Source organism: Triturus cristatus, chromosome 3_1 (genome assembly GCF_964204655.1).
Source record: "Triturus cristatus chromosome 3_1, aTriCri1.1, whole genome shotgun sequence".
Classification (NCBI taxonomy): domain Eukaryota; kingdom Metazoa; phylum Chordata; class Amphibia; order Caudata; family Salamandridae; genus Triturus; species Triturus cristatus.
The window spans coordinates 823,117,081-823,135,025 of record NC_140583.1 but is presented as its reverse complement, the minus strand read 5'-3'; the positions used below and the strand labels follow the sequence as shown (position 1 = coordinate 823,135,025).

Sequence of the window (17,945 nt, the reverse complement as noted above, 5' to 3'; positions counted from 1 at the left end):
AAGATTTCAGAGGTGCCAACTGGTCAATAGCACTTGAAACAGACAGATTGTATATAGTGAGGGCGTCCTCTATGTTACTTAGTTCTGGGACCCATGGTTCTACAAAAAAAGTGTGGAAGCCATGCGGGGTAACTCCCTTCCATTGTCGACGACAGTGGTGGGTGGCATGACCAGAGCTGCTTGTCTTCCTAGGGGCACGAACAAAGAATTCAATTGACGCATGATCAGACCAAGGCAATACCTGTGGAGATTCACAAAAAACATTGGAGGAATTAGAAAAAATAATGTCCAATGTGTGGCCAGCTATGTGTGTAGGGCCCTCATTAAGCTTGGATAGCCCTAGTGTGGCTAAGTCCGCCAGGAGTGTCATTGCATCGACGTTGGAGGCACATTCACTGTGTATATTGAAATCGCCCAGCAATAAAAAATTGCTGCTCGCAATCACATGCGGAGCGATTAATTCAATAAGTTGTAAGGAAAATTCAGTTAGAGGACCAGGAGGTCGATAGACAAGAGCCCCCTTCCAACTTGTTCGGGGCGAGAAGTTTATACGAAAGACCTTGACTTCCATATTCAGGTCAGTTCGTTGTTCTAATATAGTGACCTTAATACTGTCTCTGTGAGCTATGGCAATTCTCCCCCCATCTTGGATTGTCTGTCCAAGCGAACAAGCCTATAACTCTCAGGGAGGGCAAGTGTGATGGAGGAGACAGAGTGGGGCTTCAGCCAAGTTCCAGTCAGACACCCAAGGTCAGGCTGCATAGACGACAGAAGATCCCAAACCTCAGCAGAGTGCTTAGGAAGAGATCTTATGTTACATAATAGACTTCTCCAGCCTTGCTTCGTGGGGCATTTACTTGTTTTAGTGATGTCAAAGCCTGCATTAGAATGTTCGATTGGAGCAGATTGATAGCCCAAAGAATGTGTGTTAACTGGGGCACGTGGGACAGGGGGCTTCTCGCCCAAAGAGCCCTGAAATCGGCAGGCTAGACAAGCAAAAGGGCCCTCCAGAAATGGCCAGGTGTCAAATCGCTCGGAGGGACAGAGCATGGGTCTGAGCTCCAACAACTCTGCAGTAGAGTACGACAATCTCGGAGGGGGGGCATCTGCTACAGCTAATTGGCCAGGGTCCCTGGCTCCTGGCGACTCCCGGGCATGGACGGGCGCAGACGGGCTTGCCTTTGGCGTGCCTTTGGCGTGCCCGCTGCGTGCGTCTGCTGCGCGACTGGGAGAGCATCCGGTCTTGTACAGGGGGTTAAGCCACTAGAGCGCTAACCTCCCACTTGCCTGGAAACAGGATGCACCTCCCTCCACTCCACGCCAACAAGCTAGCCTCGCGGTGGGCCAGAGAGGGATGTAATGGTGTAGAAGTGCGGGTATGTGAACAATTATTACAAATCAGCAATTTTAAAACGAGTAGAGAGTAAAAGAATCAGCTTGCCAGCATAGCGCTCACTTCACATTGCCAGCACGCGTCCGCTGCGCGACCGGGAGAGCATCCGGTTTTGTACAGGGGGCTAAGCCACTAGAGCGCTAACCTCCCACTTGCCCGGAAACAGAATCCACCTCCCTCCACTCCACGCCAACAAGCTAGCATCGCGGTGGGCCAGGAAGGGATGTAATGGTATAGAAGTGCAGGTATGTGAACAATTTTTACAAATCAGCAATTTTAAAACGAGTAGAGAGTAAAAGAATCAGCTTGCCAGCGTAGCGCTCACTTCACGCTGCCAGCGTGCGTCCGCTGAGCGCCCGGGAGAGCATCCAGTTTTGTACAGGGGGGTTAAGCCACTAGAGCGCTAACCTCCCACTTGCCCGGAAACAGGATCCACCTCCCTCCTGGTTAAGTATGACATTTGGGAGTGCTGACCCCTGAGCCTTGATTTTTGTAAAAAATGTATGTGAGGATTCCACATAGGCGACCAAACGGAAAGTGGTCTCTGCTATTGACTGTGTTTACTGGGGAGGCTAGGTTACTGTCAGTTTAGGCAGCCAGGGCCCAATGTACCAAGGTTCAGTCACAAAGGAGTCATAGTTTTTGCACACCAACTGCTTTATGACCTGATCTGAGTTTTGTACTGTGACTGATGTACTAATCACCTGTCATAACACAAAAGCAACATTCACCAGTACTGAACTTCTTGTGAGTGCAGTTATGGCAGCTTCCAAGGGACACACGTGTCTGCTCTTTTCAATGCCCACAACTGGCATTCACAAAATTGAAGCTGTCTCTTGTGTTCAGCTTGCGCTCTGTGAATGTCTACCACCTGCTTTGAAAAGTTAATTCTCCATTAGTGGTTTGCAACCACAATTTCAGTCACAAACCATTGATACATTTCACTGCATTTCTATAGAAAGAGGAAGGCGCCCCTTTCACACCCCTCTTCCTATTTCTGCGATTCCAAAATAAATTTTCCAAAGAGCAAAGTACATTTCTACATTGCACTTACTGTTTTGCAGTCACAATGCCAAATGGGTTAGAACTTGAATCTCCAGGTTTCTCAGCTTACTTGATGGGGAAACAACCTTAACAACGCGGGCATCACATTGCGCTGCCCTTACAAAGCGTTTGTTACAACGACCACCTTGTAACCACGAAATGCCATTACTACGCAAGTCATTACATCGACTTGCAGTAGATGGTGTGCTAACATTAGAAATAGTATAGTTTACTATTCCAACACCTTCCCTACTGTTACGTAGGCTGGAGTTGGAATAGTAAATTATACATTTCTAATGTCAGCGCGCCACCTACTGCAAGTCGATGTAATGACTTGCGTAGTAATGGCTTTGTGTGGTAATAATGCGGTCGTTGTAACGACCACGTTGTAATGGCAAGCGGAGTAATGGCTCAAGTTGTAACGAGTCATATTCACTTGATGAGAGCGACTAAGTGATAGAAGAAATGGTGATCAAGGATCTGAGCCGGTGGTGGGGCTCAAAAGCAACAGCATAAGCAAGAAATTGCTCACCTTTATTCCATTCCTACCACTCTTTCATCCAGAAAGCCCACACAAAAGGCCTAATGGAGTTTAAAATCCACTGCACATATTCAGTGTAAGGTGTGTTCATCATGCTGGAATGGAGACATGTTAATTTCAATGTTATTGATAAGGAAGCCTTAAAATTAGAAAGCACATTGAATTATTCTAATTGTAAACAATTAAATAACAAATTTAAATGGATGAAGGACATTTCAGTTGTTTAAAAACAGGCCAACCTAAATTATTTTGATACAACAAAAGGAAAAGGTTGGAATATCCAAAATATTTGGTATGTACTTAGTAAGGGACTAAGCAGAACTCGGCCCAAAAACAGTCAGGCTTAACTTGGAGGCAATGTGTAAAGTATTTATGCAGCACTTAAACAGTAATAAAGTAAGAACACAGCACAAGAAATATACCACATTAATTTCCAAACATATGGTAAATTTTAATAAATTATTTGACACCAAAATGGAAAGAATCCAATCAGTAAAACCAGCCTTATGAAACTGAGGCAAAGTCTAAAGTTATGGCCGACCGTGATGGAGCACGGTTCGATACACAAAGTGGATTGGGCTCTGTCTCCGCTTACCTTCATACTTATAAGAATTTTTCAAGAAAAATATCTGAGAAGGTAAAGTTAATCCCCTTGGAATTGGAATTCCATGTAGAAGTGTACCTGAAAAAACAGGTCTTCACTTATTCTGCATTGCACAGTGATTAACTTGTAATAGCTGGATTTATGTGCAAGGATACAGGCTGGAACCAGCGTTTCTAGCCTCACTGTATCCCCGCACAAACATCTGCATTACTTGGAATCTTTACCTATGCCTTACACTATTTAAATGTGGGCGTAGTATGTGCACATCCACACAGGTTAAAAAAAAAAGACACCTTCGATGCAACAAGATGCTTTTGTTCTTCAGGAATTTCTATATACTTGCATATAATCAGGAATCTTTTTTTTTTTATTGCTTATTTATTACCCTTATGTCTGCAGAAAATTCTCTTCCTAAAATGTAAATCGACCTAAGGCATTTTAATTACAAGGCAACGTTTTGCAGTGTTGGTCTTCCTTTACTGTTCGCATTATCATTTCTTTCCCACTGAAAATGTACTAGAAACTGATTTACTTGTCAGAAATGTTGTCCCACCGCGAATATGATTTATGTAACCATCTTATGCAAGATGTAATTCAAAGTCTTACATCTGTTATGCATTCTTCCCTAGGTTGTCTTTGCTAGATTTTGCAACTTGAAAAACTGCTCTGCAGATTTACAGATCTCTGGGAAAATCGCATTTCCAACGTAAGTGTCCTATTATTTTCTTTCCAATAAACCAACGCCTGCAATTTGCAATAACAGAGAAGGTGTGTTTATGAGGCTTAGCTTTCTTCTCGGTGTGAATAAATGTAATAAGTAAAGTGGATCAGATTAAATATACACAGACGTGATTTTGACACCCATTTCTTTCAATAAACAACAAACAGATAAAGTGCAGTCACTGAAAACTGTGAAGTGCCTGATTTAGAGTTTGGAGGAGAGGGCACTGGGTCACCAACGTGTCGGGCAGGCAGTCATGCTTCCAGCGGTGGTGCCCCCACTGGCAGAAACGCTACTCCGATGGAGTTGGGGCTTTCGGTGTAAGCATATCAGATTATCCGCGCCATTTAGAGGGGATGGTTTGATATATTTTCCTCTGTTGGGATCTTCAGAGAAAGCCTGTCGGTCCCGAACAGAAAAACAATAACATTTACTCCCAAGTGTTTAGGTCAATAGTTCTTTGTATTTCAAAAGCAAATTCCCACTTTGAGAGTTTTTTTTTTAAAAACAAAAAGTTTGCTGAGTTGCCACATGAAACATGATGGCAGTCTTGCAATTTTCATTGCCTTTAGAGGAGCCCCGGCGGCGGCTCTAGAGAAGGCATTGAGATCGCCAAAGGGCTGCCAGAGGTCTCAAATTAGAGGGCACTTTTGGTGTCACATTTATTTCATTAAATGTAATTTTCCTCAGGGTTTATTGCATTGGGTGTATGTCTACTATTGTTAAACTGACAGGAGTAAAACCATTAATAAAACGTGATACATTACATTCAGTAGAAGGACCTAACATGGAACTGTTCCTTGAACAATGGCTAGTGACAACTGTATTGGCCGCAAGGGTTCACTAATTATTTTCCGTTTAGAGGGTCCACTGGATCCCAGGAAAGTCGCACCCATGGGGTGCGGCCCCACGCCCAGTAATCGCCCGGCTGCTGAAGTACCGTGATCAATCAATCAATCAATCAATCAAGACATTTGTAAAGCGCGCTACTCACCCGGAGGGGGTCCGCTACTGCTCAAACAGCCAGGTCTTGAGTTGCTTCCTGAAGGAGAGGTGGTCTTGGGTCAGGCGGAGGTGGATGGGGAGGGAGTTCCAAGTCTTGGCTGCCAGGTAGGAGAAGGATCTTCCTCCCATGGTGGCTCTTCCGATGCGTGGAACGGTGGCGAGGGAGTGGCTGGTCGATCGTAGCTGGCGTGTGGGAGTGTAGAAGGTCAGGCGGTTGTTGAGGTATCTGGGGCCCAGGTCGTGGAGGGCCTTGTGTGCGTGGGTGAGGAGTCGGAACGTGATTCTCTTGCTGACGGGGAGCCAGTGCAGGTCTCTCAGGTGACCGGAGATGTGGCTGTGTCGGGGGATGTCAAGGATGAGTCGTGCGGAGGCGTTCTGGATGCGTTGGAGTCTTTTCTGTAGTTTGGCTGTGGTTCCGGTGTAGAGGGTGTTTCCGTAGTCCAGTCGGCTGGTGACGAGAGCCTTGGTGACCGTCTTTCTGGTTTCGGTGGGGATCCATCGGAAGATCTTTCGGAGCATGCGTAGGATGTTGAAACATGATGATGAGACGGCGTTGACTTGTCTGGTCATCGAGAGGGAGGAGTCCAGGATGAAGCCCAGGTTGTGTGCGTGGTCCGTAGGTTTGGGTGCGCTGCCCAGGGCGGGGGGCCACCAGGAGTCATCCCAGGCAGAGGGTGATGATCCCAGGATGAGGACTTCCGTCTTGTCTGAGTTCTGTTTCAGGCGGCTGTTCATCATCCACTCCGCTACGTCTTTCATTCCTTCGTGTAGGTTGGTTCTGGCGGTGGCTGGGTCGTTGGTGAGGGAGAGGATCAGCTGAGTGTCGTCGGCGTAGGAGATGATGTTGAGGTTGTGATGGTGTGCGATGGCTGCGAGGGGGCTCATGTAGATGTTGAAGAGGGTGGGGCTGAGTGATGATCCTTGCGGGACGCCGCAGATGACTTCGGTGGCCTCGGATCTGAACGGGGGGAGGCGGACTCTCTGGGTTCTTCCGGCGAGGAACGAGATGATCCAATCTAGAGCCCTCTCTTGGATTCCGATGTTGCTGAGGCGCTGTACTAGGGTGCGGTGGCAGACAGTGTCGAACGCTGCGGAGAGATCCAGGAGGATGAGGGCCGCTGTTTCCCCGTTGTCGAGCTGGGCTCGGATGTCGTCAGTGGCTGCGATGAGGGCGATCTCGGTGCTGTGGTTGGCTCGGAAGCCGGACTGCGAGTGGTCGAGGGATCCGTTTGTCTCGAGGAAGGCGGCAAGCTGTCTGTTGACGGTCTTCTCGATGACTTTGGCAGAAAAAGGCAGGAGCGAGATGGGGCGGTAGTTCTTGAGGTCGGAGGGGTCTGCTGATGGCTTCTTCAGGAGGGCGCTGAGCTCGGCGTGCTTCCAGCTCTCCGGGAAGGTGGCGGTGTTGAAGGAGCAGTTGATGATGTCCCGGAGTTGGGGTGCGATGACGGAGTCGGCCTTGTTGAAGACTTGGTGGGGGCATGGGTCGGTTGGTGATCCGGAGTGGATGGTGTTCATCGTGTGGATGGTGTCTTCGGTGCTGACCGGGGTCCAGGCGCGGAGGGTGGTGGTGGGGGTCGTCGGTTCGGTGGTTGGGTGCGTGGTCTGTGCGCCAAAGCTGTTGTGTATATTGGCGATCTTGCGGTGAAAGAACGAGGCGAGGGAGTCGCAGAGGTCTTGTGGGGGAGTGATGCCATTGTTTCCGGCGCTGGGGTTGGAGAGCTCTTTGACGATGCTGAAGAGTTCCTTGCTGTTGTGTGCGTTGTTGTCTAGTCGTTCCTTGAATGCTGTCCTCTTGGTGGTGTGGATCAGCTGGTGGTGTTTGTGGGAGGCGTGCTTGAGGGCGGTCATGTTGTCTGTAGTCAGGTTTTTTCGCCAGGCTTTCTCGAGGGTACGGCAGTTCTTTTTGGAGTTTTTGAGGTCGTCGTTGAACCAGGAGGCTGTCTTGCTGCCGGGCCTGCTGGGGTGGTTTTTCAGAGGTGCGAGGTCGTCAGCGCAGTTGGTGATCCACTGTGTGAGGTTGTTGGCTGGTTCTGGCTCAGTGATGTGGTGAGCTGGTCGGTGGTGATCTTGTTCCAGTTCCTGCGGGGAGCCTGTTGCGGGTGGTGGTGAGTCGTGGTTCTTCTGAAGCTGAAGTGGACGCAGCTGTGGTCTGTCCAGTGGAGTCCGGTGGCGTGGCTGAAGGAGATGTACTTGCTGGAGGAGAAGACTGGATCAAGCGTGTGTTCGGCGTAGTGGGTGGGGGAGTTCACCAGTTGCTTGAGTCCGAGGTTGGCGAGGTTGTCCAGCAGGGTGGTGGTGTTGTTGTCGTTGTTGTTCTCCAGGTGGAAGTTGAGGTCCCCTAGGAGGATGTAGTCAGCGGAGGGGAGGGCGTGTGGGCTGATGAAGTCTGCGATGTCTTCGCTGAATTGAGTGCGGGGTCCTGGGGGTCTGTAGATGAGGGTGCCTCTGAGTGTGGTCTTGGGGTCGGTGTGTATCTGGAAGTGAAGGTGTTCGGCAGCTGTGAGGGTGTCGTCGGAGTTGGTCGTGATGCGGATGGTGTTCTTGTGGACGATGGCGAGGCCTCCTCCTCTCTGGTTGACGCGGTCCCTCCGGGTGATCTTGTATCCGTCCGGGATGGCGATGGCGATGGCGATGGCGATGTCCGGTGCTGAGGAGGCGTTCATCCATGTTTCCGTAAGGAAGGCGACGTCTGGAGATGTGGTGTCGAGCAGGTTCCAGAGTTCCACGGCGTGTCTGTGGATGGAGCGGGTGTTGAGCAGGATGCACTTCAGGTGGTTGCTGCTGGTGCTCGGCTTGGCGGGCGCAGTACAGGGCCAGATGCAGGAGAACTTGCAGGAATGGCAGCTGAATGGTCCGTGGGTGCGTCTTGGGGTGGCTCTGCAGCAGCCGGGGATCCGGCCAGATCTGGCCGGAGTTGAGTGCGATGAGAGTGGCGGCGTTGTAGGACTTGCGGGTGGGCTGGCATCTGCGGGGGCCAGGGGGTCTGGCGCTGGGCGCGGGCCAGGCGCGGACGGGCTGCGCGGCCTCCATATGAGTGGGAGAGGGAGGGAGGAGCAGCTGGGAGGTGGGAGCGGGGAGGCCAATGGGTGACAAGGGGGCAGGGCCGCCGGGACGCAGTGGCGGGAAACGGGCGGCGAGGAAGGGGCACACAATCAAGGGTACAGAAAGCAAAAAAGTGGTACAGATAATCAGGGCACAAAAGGCAAAAGGACACAAACACTCAGGACACAGAAGGCAAAAGGGAGACAGTCAGTCAGGGCACAGAAGGCAAAAGGGGCGATGAGAGTCACAGAGACAACAGGAGTATCGCCAAGGCAGGTCACACTGGGGGCTGCGTGGCGGTGAGGGGGAGCGACCTGCCTGGACTTGATACTTGATACTTCAGGCCTTTCGCTCTAAGCCCATGGCATTGTGAGTGAGTGGAAGTAGCAGCATACTCAGAATACTAAGCGGTGGCACATGTGAGGGTTAAACAGCAACATTGTCAGATGGGCCTGAAAATTACTTTGCTGGTCCTGGCCCTCATGCGAAAGGCGGCAGGAGAAGCCACCCATTTTTTTCCAGATCCCTGAGGATTCTTACAAAGGGGGGGCCAGACTTACCTGAGTGGACTCAACCTGGAGAGTGCAGGGAGGTGCAGGAACAGTGGATGAGATGCACTCACTGCCCCAGAAATTGACCCACCATAAGCAGGCTACATAAAAGAGGGTGAAAGTGGTGGCTGGTGTCCTGATACAGTCAGAACTCATATGCGGCCCTGACACCTGATCAGGCCTTAGATCTTGACTCCAGTTTCAACAGCTTGGGAGTGCTAATGGAAGATGGTTCGCATGGCTGCCGCGGCCTGTCCATTGGGGCTGAGGGGCCACCCCCCACCTTTTGCCCCTCGTGAACAGTGTCTGTCAGACACTGTTAATTTTCAGGTCAGACAGCCAGGAGCCAGACATGCGCTAAATGCCCAGGCTCCTAGCTGCCTGAGCAGAACTTAGTTGGGCTGAAGATGTCAAAGATCCTGTGGGGGTGACCTCCTCCGCATAGCAAAGGTCTCTGAGGCCATCCCACTCTGTGATGACGTTGGGACTGCTGTTTTTCCTCATTGGCTGACCTAGGTCCTCCAATGAGGGAAGGCAGCAGTCCCAAGCCTCCTGGGAACTCCGAGGCAAAGCTGCAGGTAAGTGTGTGTGTTTTTTAAATTAATGTTTGGTGCATGTGTGCGTGTGTTTGAATGTTTGGTAATGAGTGTTGTGAATCGATGTGTTTGTGTGTGCGTGAGTGTCCCATCCGCCCCCTCCCTCCTAAACTTACCAGCCGCCACTGTCATGTGGGCTGGCACTGACCTCTCGAGCAACGGACAACATCACCTGAGGACCACAGTAATTAAGTGAGGGGTGTGACTAATGGGAGGGTGCAGGGGGTAAGATGTCTCTGGAGGTTTTCCAACTTCCAGGATTCCAAGATTTGTGCGCAGGAAGGCTTAAGACGCTGCCCAGTAGGGACCTAGCTTTACGCCGGGTTCACACCAGAACATGCTACATCACAAATGCTGCCCAGCTCCTATTTTTTTCCAACTCAGACATGTTTAAAACTGTTCTAGATGTCTATTTGTTTGGGTATTGTTGTTCTAATATTGCAGACAGTTTATGCTGCAGGCTGTTGGCCTTGAACGGGGGGGGGGGGGGGTGAGATTGTTTCAGTGGGGAAGTTACTTCAAAGGAGTTTTACAGGCACAAGACACATCATGTGAGGGCAAGTGGGACAAGGTGAGATTTGTAGAGGAACTGAATGGGAGGTATGGATGAGGGTGGATTGGACGCACACACACACACACACACTTAATGGGAGAAGCTAGCAAATTATCTGCCCCACCTATCAGCTCCTGACCTGGAATGTCAGAGGCATGGCCACACCATGCAAGAAACAGGCTGAGTTTTCCCACCTCTGACTTCACCGCATACACATCACACTCTGGCAAGAAACTCACTTAGTCGCAAAGGACCTCAGAAGAGTGCAGGCACGTTAGGTATGTACTGCTTATGGTACGGCCTATTTGGCCTATGCCTTGGGAGTGTTGATTTGGATCACTCTTGGGGTTCCTTATGTGATGTATGCGCAGCAAGTGGACTGAAATAGCCGCTATGTGGTCCTAGAGGGGCTTTTGGATGGGGATCCCCTCTCCATTGTGGCACTATGTGCCCAAAATAGTTGATATGCAGACTTTCTGTCTAAACTGTCTTAGGTGCTATCGCTACAGTCCAAGGCATTCTGTGTTTTGGGGTATGACAACAACTGCATTCTGGATGTGGAGGTTGATCGATCGGTGTAGCCCGCAGAGGGGGTTGCTTGCTGGCAAGCTATGCGCCACTTTCTGGGGTGGTTCGTTCACTTGTATGGCGTATGGCAAATGCAGTACTCGATGGCAGAGGAGTACTCATTTTACTCTCTGGTACACACATTTGGATCTTTTCTTTGAAACGCTGTGCTATGCAAAAGGGCAGTGACCACTGCTAATTTAGCTTACACTGTTTCTGATTATTGCCTACTACTGTTGGAACTGCAATGGGAAGAGGGGTGATCTCCATATGTCACCTAAGGGTGGAGAGTTTATCAGCCCCACTTTCCGTGACACTAAGTCGGCAAGTTTTGCCCAATACTCGGAATAGAACACGAGAACTGCATTGAGCCGTTCTTTGGAGTGGGAGGCACACAAAGTGGTCTTGAAAGGCCAATATATAACCTCGACATGAGGGGTGAAAGGGACCCTGCATAGAGAACTGCTAGCTATGGAAAAGAAACTTTGGGACCTTGAGCGGGAGACCCCGAGATATGCGGACAAACTGCAGTCACTCAGAGAGCTGTGGCAGCAGCATCGAGAACTTGGGGGCAGATTGGAGAACATTGATTATAAGAAAAATCTCGTCCGCCGATATGGTGAGGGAGACAGAGCCGGTATGATGCTGTCGTGGTTGTTGCTGGACAAGACCCGCGACCTCCCCCCATTGGGACCATCCAGTCCGATGGGGACAGATTAAGCCACTCCCAGGCTGATATTAACACTGCTTTTGTGGCCTACTACAGTGCCCTGTATGCCACACGTGATGTGGCCACCTTGGACCAGATCCAGGATGTCCTGTGAGGGATCCCTCTCCTCTGTCTGGCCCCACTCCACTGGCAATTAAAATCATTAAAAACGCTGTTTTTCTCTGAGGAAGTTAACCTTACTATACGTTAAATTAATCAAGATTTAACTATGGCCTGCCTAGTAATCACCTTCCTTGGGATCCTGATGCTCTACTACTGATCACCTGCACGTTGTACTGGAGATTGGGGACTATCACTGTGGCCTGGAACCCGGACCCAGTTGAGGATAGAGCCTGCTGTGGCCACCGGCTACATCTGGGAGCAGCTGCCACCTCCCCCTGTACATCATCATTGCCGATTACTGTCTGCCACCTTCCACTGTACTGCTAATAGATGTGCTTGGAGTCTGACTGTTGCCCAGCAGAATCTTGCATGCTTCCGAGGGAGACATACCGCTGATTCACCCATCTGGAGTTTCCTAGATAGTTGTGACGTCTGCATTTAGCAAACGTACCTACCTCTGTAGATCACTCCCAGTTGCCTGCTCCCCCTCAGCCATGGGTAAGGTCTCTAGGAAGCGTGCTGGCGATCAAGCTGGAACTGCACTGATGGCTGTTGTGGTGGCTGCTGCGAGACTGCCACCACTGGATGGTCTACGTGGGGAGCCCATTCTGTTGGATATTTTGCAGGCCATTACTGCATCTAGAGAGGCCTTGGAATCGGAATTGATGGCTTGCGCTCAGACTTTGGATTTTTAAAAGATAGCTACCATTTGGCTGACAGAGTCACAACCATGGAAAAGGATATATGAGCAACTTCCCTATGTATATTGCATTGATACATGAGCGGATGACACAGATGGAGAACAATGTGCACGCTCTGGAACTCAGGGCCGAGGATAGTGAAAACAGGTCATGGAGGAATAAAATCCATATCATAGGACTCCCTGAGCGCATGGAGGGAGGAGACATGGTGGCCTATCTGGAGCAGTGGCTGCACACGGAGGTGGTGCCAGAGGGCCTCTCCTTGTTTAACACCTTGGAGAGGGCGCACAGGGTCCCTGCCCGTCCGCCACTGCCGGGTGCGCCGCCTAGGCTGGTGGTTGCCAAACTGCTTTACTACAGAGACCGAGACCATATCCTTGCACAGGCCAGGGAAAGAGGCAATATTAAGGTGGAGAACAATAAGGTGATGATCTTTCCTGACTTCACCAAAGAGGTGCAGAAGCAACGATCCACATTCCTGGAGGCCAAGCGGTGCTTCTACCAAACGGGACTGAGTTATGCTATGTTATTCCTGGCCCGGCTGAGTGTGGTGACCTGGGAGGGAGTACAATTCTTCCACTCCCCGCAGGAAGTGTGGGACTGGCTTGAGACAAATCCACTTTCCAATACTAATGGGGAGTCACCGAACCAACCACGTAGGCGGAAAAGATCAAGACGCTGAGGTGGGCCTACACGAGGGATGGCTCCATTGGGAGAGGGGGCCCAACGAGAGCAACGGTATGTAGTGGAGCTGGCGGAAGCCCTGAATGGGAGAGATTCAACTCCGTCCTCTTCACTGGATGGGGACACTGCTCAGGAATCTGATTGAACCCAGGATATCAGCTCAGATAAGAACTTTGATGATAATGTACCGACTGATACTCTGGGCACGGCAGATGCTCTAATGTTCGAGGCATATGAGCTGCAGAATACATACTAGTGCATAGATCGCCATCTGGTATTGGGCTCGGATGTTTGCAGTTTGTTGTTGTCTTGGAACAAGTCTTTGTAGTCACGAAATAGGTGACTCCTCCCTTGGACGATAGTGCGCATGGGCATCGACTCCATCCTCAGATTGTTTTTTTTCCGCCATCGGGCTCAGATGTGACTTGCTGCGCTCCGGTTCGGTTCCGTGTTTCCAAACCTTTTCGACGCGCAACTCATCACCACTCAATGGTATTGTTTTGCTCGCGTGTCCTTCGACGCGCTAACTCCAAACACCTCGATTCCGGTCGTCAATGTGGGCCGCTGGGCCTATCAGCGGCATTCGGGCCTACGGCTAATGGAAAGGACTCCTTTTAAAAAATGCCCCCACTGTGGAGCTAAATTTCCACACAGTGACCACCACAAGGTCTGTAACCTTTGCCTCTCGCCAGAATACGAGGAAAAGGATTGCCAAGCCTGTGCCTCTTTTAGATCTAAAAAGAATATCCGTGATCGCCGAGCTCGACAACATGTTATGGCTCAACAGGCTGCTCCGGTGCCAGACGACATTTTTGACGAAGGGCCCGATGTTCCAGAGGCAGAAGATTCAGAGGAGCTCGACATAGTCTCCGAAGCTGATGACTCCGACGACCACATCACTCCAGGTCAACGAGTGAGCACAAACGTCCATGCACCTGCCCCATCCGATAAACCGAAGGCTCCGGTCAAAACTTTGTGACTGAGGAGAAAATTCAGAAGCCCCGCCTCCGGGCCCGGCTCCGAAGACAAAGGAAAAGCCTTCCAGCAGCTCGGGACCGAGCAAGCCGCATATCAGTACCCATAAAACACCTTCGGTACCAAAATCAGGGATACACCCTATTCCCGTTACATCCAAAAAGGCCTCGGTATCGAACCCTTAGTCACGGATAGACCATAAGGCCTCGGAACCGAACAAACACCGAAAACCTTCAGATCAGAAGAATATTTCCGACTCGGCATTGACATCGAAACCTTAGGAGCACAAGCCCCTCCTATGGCTCCAGAGACCAAATCAAAACCACGCTCTGAACCGAAAAAATCGGCACCGAAAAGAGACAACAAGCAGGAAGAGCTGTTTCAGCCAGATCCTATTGATCCAAAACAAAAGACATTACATGTGGACCCTAAAACAGGCCATATTGTCAGTCTCCCAACAAAGAAGAGGAAATCAGATATCTCACACTCTCCTGAGGTATCTGTGAAGAAGAGGGACTTTGCAACTTCACCCCTAAGACCCTCTTCTGCTATTCTTCCTACCAAACCTTTGTCTCCTACAAACTCTCCTATACACTCTCCTAGACTCTCTCCATGCTCACCCTTACCACCACAGGATGAGGATGATCTAGGGGATGGGGTTGAGCACCATAAGGATCCCTTTAATGACCCTGATGATGATGACACTACTCCACCACAGGATACATGGGACAATTACAACAATCCCACAGATCCTCCAGACCTTCCTGACTCAGATGCATACCCATCTAGGCCATCCCCCCACCCCCGGATGATTATATAGGGTTTAGTCAGCTCATTAATAGGGCTGTGCAATATCATGGCGTTGAACAACATTCAGACCCCATGGACGAAGACTTCCTGCTGGACACATTTGCTCAGTTACTAAAAACAATACACACATTGGCCATGCTTAAGGGTGTCATTAAACATGATCCAGACATATTTAAAGACCCTGTCAGGACCAGGATTCTCAATCCTCGAATTGATAAAAAGTATAAGCCTGCCCCAAAGACCCTATTTACATTAAAGGACAACTCCCTTCAGATTCTTTAGTAGTCTCCAATGCAAGAAAATGTGCCAATTCCCAAACCTCTGGTGATGCTCCACCTCCAGACAAACTGCTAGATGCATCAGGTAAACGAGTTGCCTCACAAGCAGCCAATCACTAGAGAGTAGCTAATGCACAAGCATTGCTTGCCAGATACGACAGAGCTCACTACGATGAGCTTGAAGATCTTATTCAACGTTTACCTGACCAATACAAAGCTAAAGCCAACAATCTGGTCCAAGAGGACAAGTTAGTTACAAATGCATCCATCAGTGTCCTCAATGCAGCAGACACCACATCTAGATCTATTAACACCAGTTTCTTACTTCGCAGACATGCATGGTTGCACATTTCTGGTTTTAAACAAGAAGTGCAAACAACTATCTTAAATCAGGAGTTCGATCAAGAACACCTCTAGTGATACGTGGGACCTGCATTTCTGAATCAGTCGGCGTTCATAGGACACTCTTATCGGAGGTCTCGTCCTCTGAGGAGGAGCTGATGGCCTTGGAACGACGCAGACTGCAACACCCTGACCTGCAGCCCGAGGAGCTAGCGGCTAGGGAGAAGGTTGCGGTGCAGGTGGAGTGGTTGCGCTGCTTTGACTATAAGCAATATATGATATGATCACATGCTGAGAGAGACTTCACAGTATCATTGTTGGCTTGGTTGACAAAACTGGTGAAGCGGGGCTTGGTGATTGTGGAGCTTACTGCTGCTGACGACTCTAGGCTATATAGACAGGATGCCATTAACAGGGAGTTTTTCGAATACTATTCTCAGCTATACTGTAGTATGACTGATTGCTCCTCGGCAGATGTGGCAGCCTTTCTGTCACCCTTGCGATTTCCCACTATGCCCCCTGAAGAGGCTGAGGTCTTGGGATGGGATATTATTCTCTCAGAGATCCGAGCAGCAATAAAATCCATGGCTCGGAACAAGACGGCAGGTGCAGATGGGCTGCCGGTTGAGTTCTACTTCACTTACGTGAACATACTTGTCACCAGCTTGGTCGATCTTTACAAATTCACCAGAGCTACGGGACTGCTCCCTTTCTCAAATAGGGAAGCTCCAATTGTGCCACTATTGAAGCCAGGGAAATCAGCATGTGATAAAAAGACCTATAGACCATTGTCTATGCTTAGCTTAGATTATAAAATACCGAGCAGGATCCGGACTACTCAGCTTCTGCCCCACGTCGACTCCTAATCCATGCAGATCAGGCGGGATTTATTCCAGGCCGAAACATGACACTCAGTATTTGCAGGCTCCTCACACTACTGAATCCTATGATAAAGCGCCTGTGGTAATCTTTGCGGTGGACATCGAAAAAGCTTTTGATAGCTTAGAGTGGAGTTTCCTCTATGATGTGATGACTCGTTTTGGCCTGTGGCAAGACTTCGTCAACTGGACCAGACTGCTGTATTCTGCCCCTTTGGCCAGGGTGAGGACGGAGCAAATTATATCAGAAAGTTATAGAGAAGAGCGCTACACTAGGCAGGGCTGCCCTCTGTCACCACTGCTCTTCACCCTGGCTAAGGAATCGCTGGCTTGCCAAGCCAGGACCATGAATGCATATGATGGTGTTAAAATAGGAATCCAACTACATCATATTGCTTTATATGCTGACGATCTCTTACTCTTTTTATGAGATGCAGAGGGCTCGAAAATTGCTGGAGTGATTTGGCTCTATCTCTGGCCTATGTGTTAATTGGCGGAAGTCTTACCTCTTCCCCACATCTGCTTCTAGGGACCTGCCTGAAGGCATGGATGCACGCCAGTGAGAGTCCAGATGCTTGACCTATCTTGGGGTACAAATTTACCATAATCCAATGGACCTACTGAAAGGGAATGTGGGACAGGTCATTCGAGTGCTTCGCTCTAGTATTGATTTATATAAAACACTCCCCCTATCGGTGGCGGGCTGCCTAGCTTTATTGAAAATGATAGCTCTCCCTCGTTTGCTGTACTTCTTTGTGGTGTTGCCGGTCTGTGTCCCTAAGGCCCTATTCCAGAATATTGATCCTTTTATCACGGGCTTCCTTTGGGCTGCCGGTTGAAGAAGAGTTGTCCATGATGCAGCGAACTAGGGAAGAGGGCAGTTTGGGTGTTCCCAACTTCGAAGCATACTATTTGTCAGTGCAACTACAATGGCTTACACAGTGGATCGCCGGCATCCTTACCAATGGGAGTAGGATGGGACCATCCGTACCTGATCTTCCCATTTTGATTAGGGTGTTTCTCCAACCAACCTGCCCTGACGGCCGACCCCATTGAGCACCAAGTCATGTGCTGCTGCTGGATTCAAAGTCTGAGACAGGCACGTATACGACTGCCTTACTCTCCAGATATTCCTTTGACATTCCTGGAGGAGCTACTGCACAGGTTTGAATTGGAAAATGTTAACGGATTGGGTGGAGGCAAGAGCATCAACACTTGGGTACCTCTTCAAAGATGGCCAACTCCTCCCATTCGAAGAGTTTCGAGCCCGTTATGACTTATTGCAGGGCCAGTTTGTCCTCCACAGTGCTGTAAAGGTGGCCATTTGCAAATAATGACAGGGTAACACATCGGAACCCCCACATTCCAAAAGTTGCCAATATTTGGTTACGTCATCAGGGACCTTTTAGGCAGTCACTTGTCTTTATAGTACAATTCTGGGTGATGTGATCCTACCTTTAGAGGCCCTTAGAGAACTGTTGGAAAGAGATCTCGGATTCCCATCCCCGAAGATGACTGGCAGGCTCTTCTACAAGGCATGTCTAGGGTTTCCAGCCACGTCACGTTTAAATTCATTAATTTCTATGGGTTTCATAGGGCATATCTAATGCCTGGATGGATTGCCAGACACTTTGCTGTGGAGGGTTCGAAATGCCAGGGATGTGGAGAGGTAGAGGCTGAGTTTCACCACATGTTTTGGGCATGCCCGGAGCTAGGTCATTATTGAGAGGAAATTACTAGGATTTTAGCAATGGTAACTGAGCGAGATGTCCCGTTCATGCCTGGCCATTGCCTACTACATTGGTACCCGCATACAGCTAAGAATAAG

General features: G+C 49.6%; 1 protein-coding gene across 1 annotated transcript in view; it reads left to right on the top strand.

The window, feature by feature from the left end:
* ITGA4 (integrin subunit alpha 4) overlaps window positions 1-17,945 on the top strand; it is a 466,594-nt gene that overhangs the window by 326,324 nt on the left and 122,325 nt on the right. The window contains exons 17-18 of the mRNA XM_085646210.1: window positions 4,212-4,288; window positions 13,567-13,747. Of these exons, the coding sequence (XP_085502336.1) occupies window positions 4,212-4,288; window positions 13,567-13,747 (258 nt within the window). The remainder of the gene's footprint in view (window positions 1-4,211; window positions 4,289-13,566; window positions 13,748-17,945) is intronic.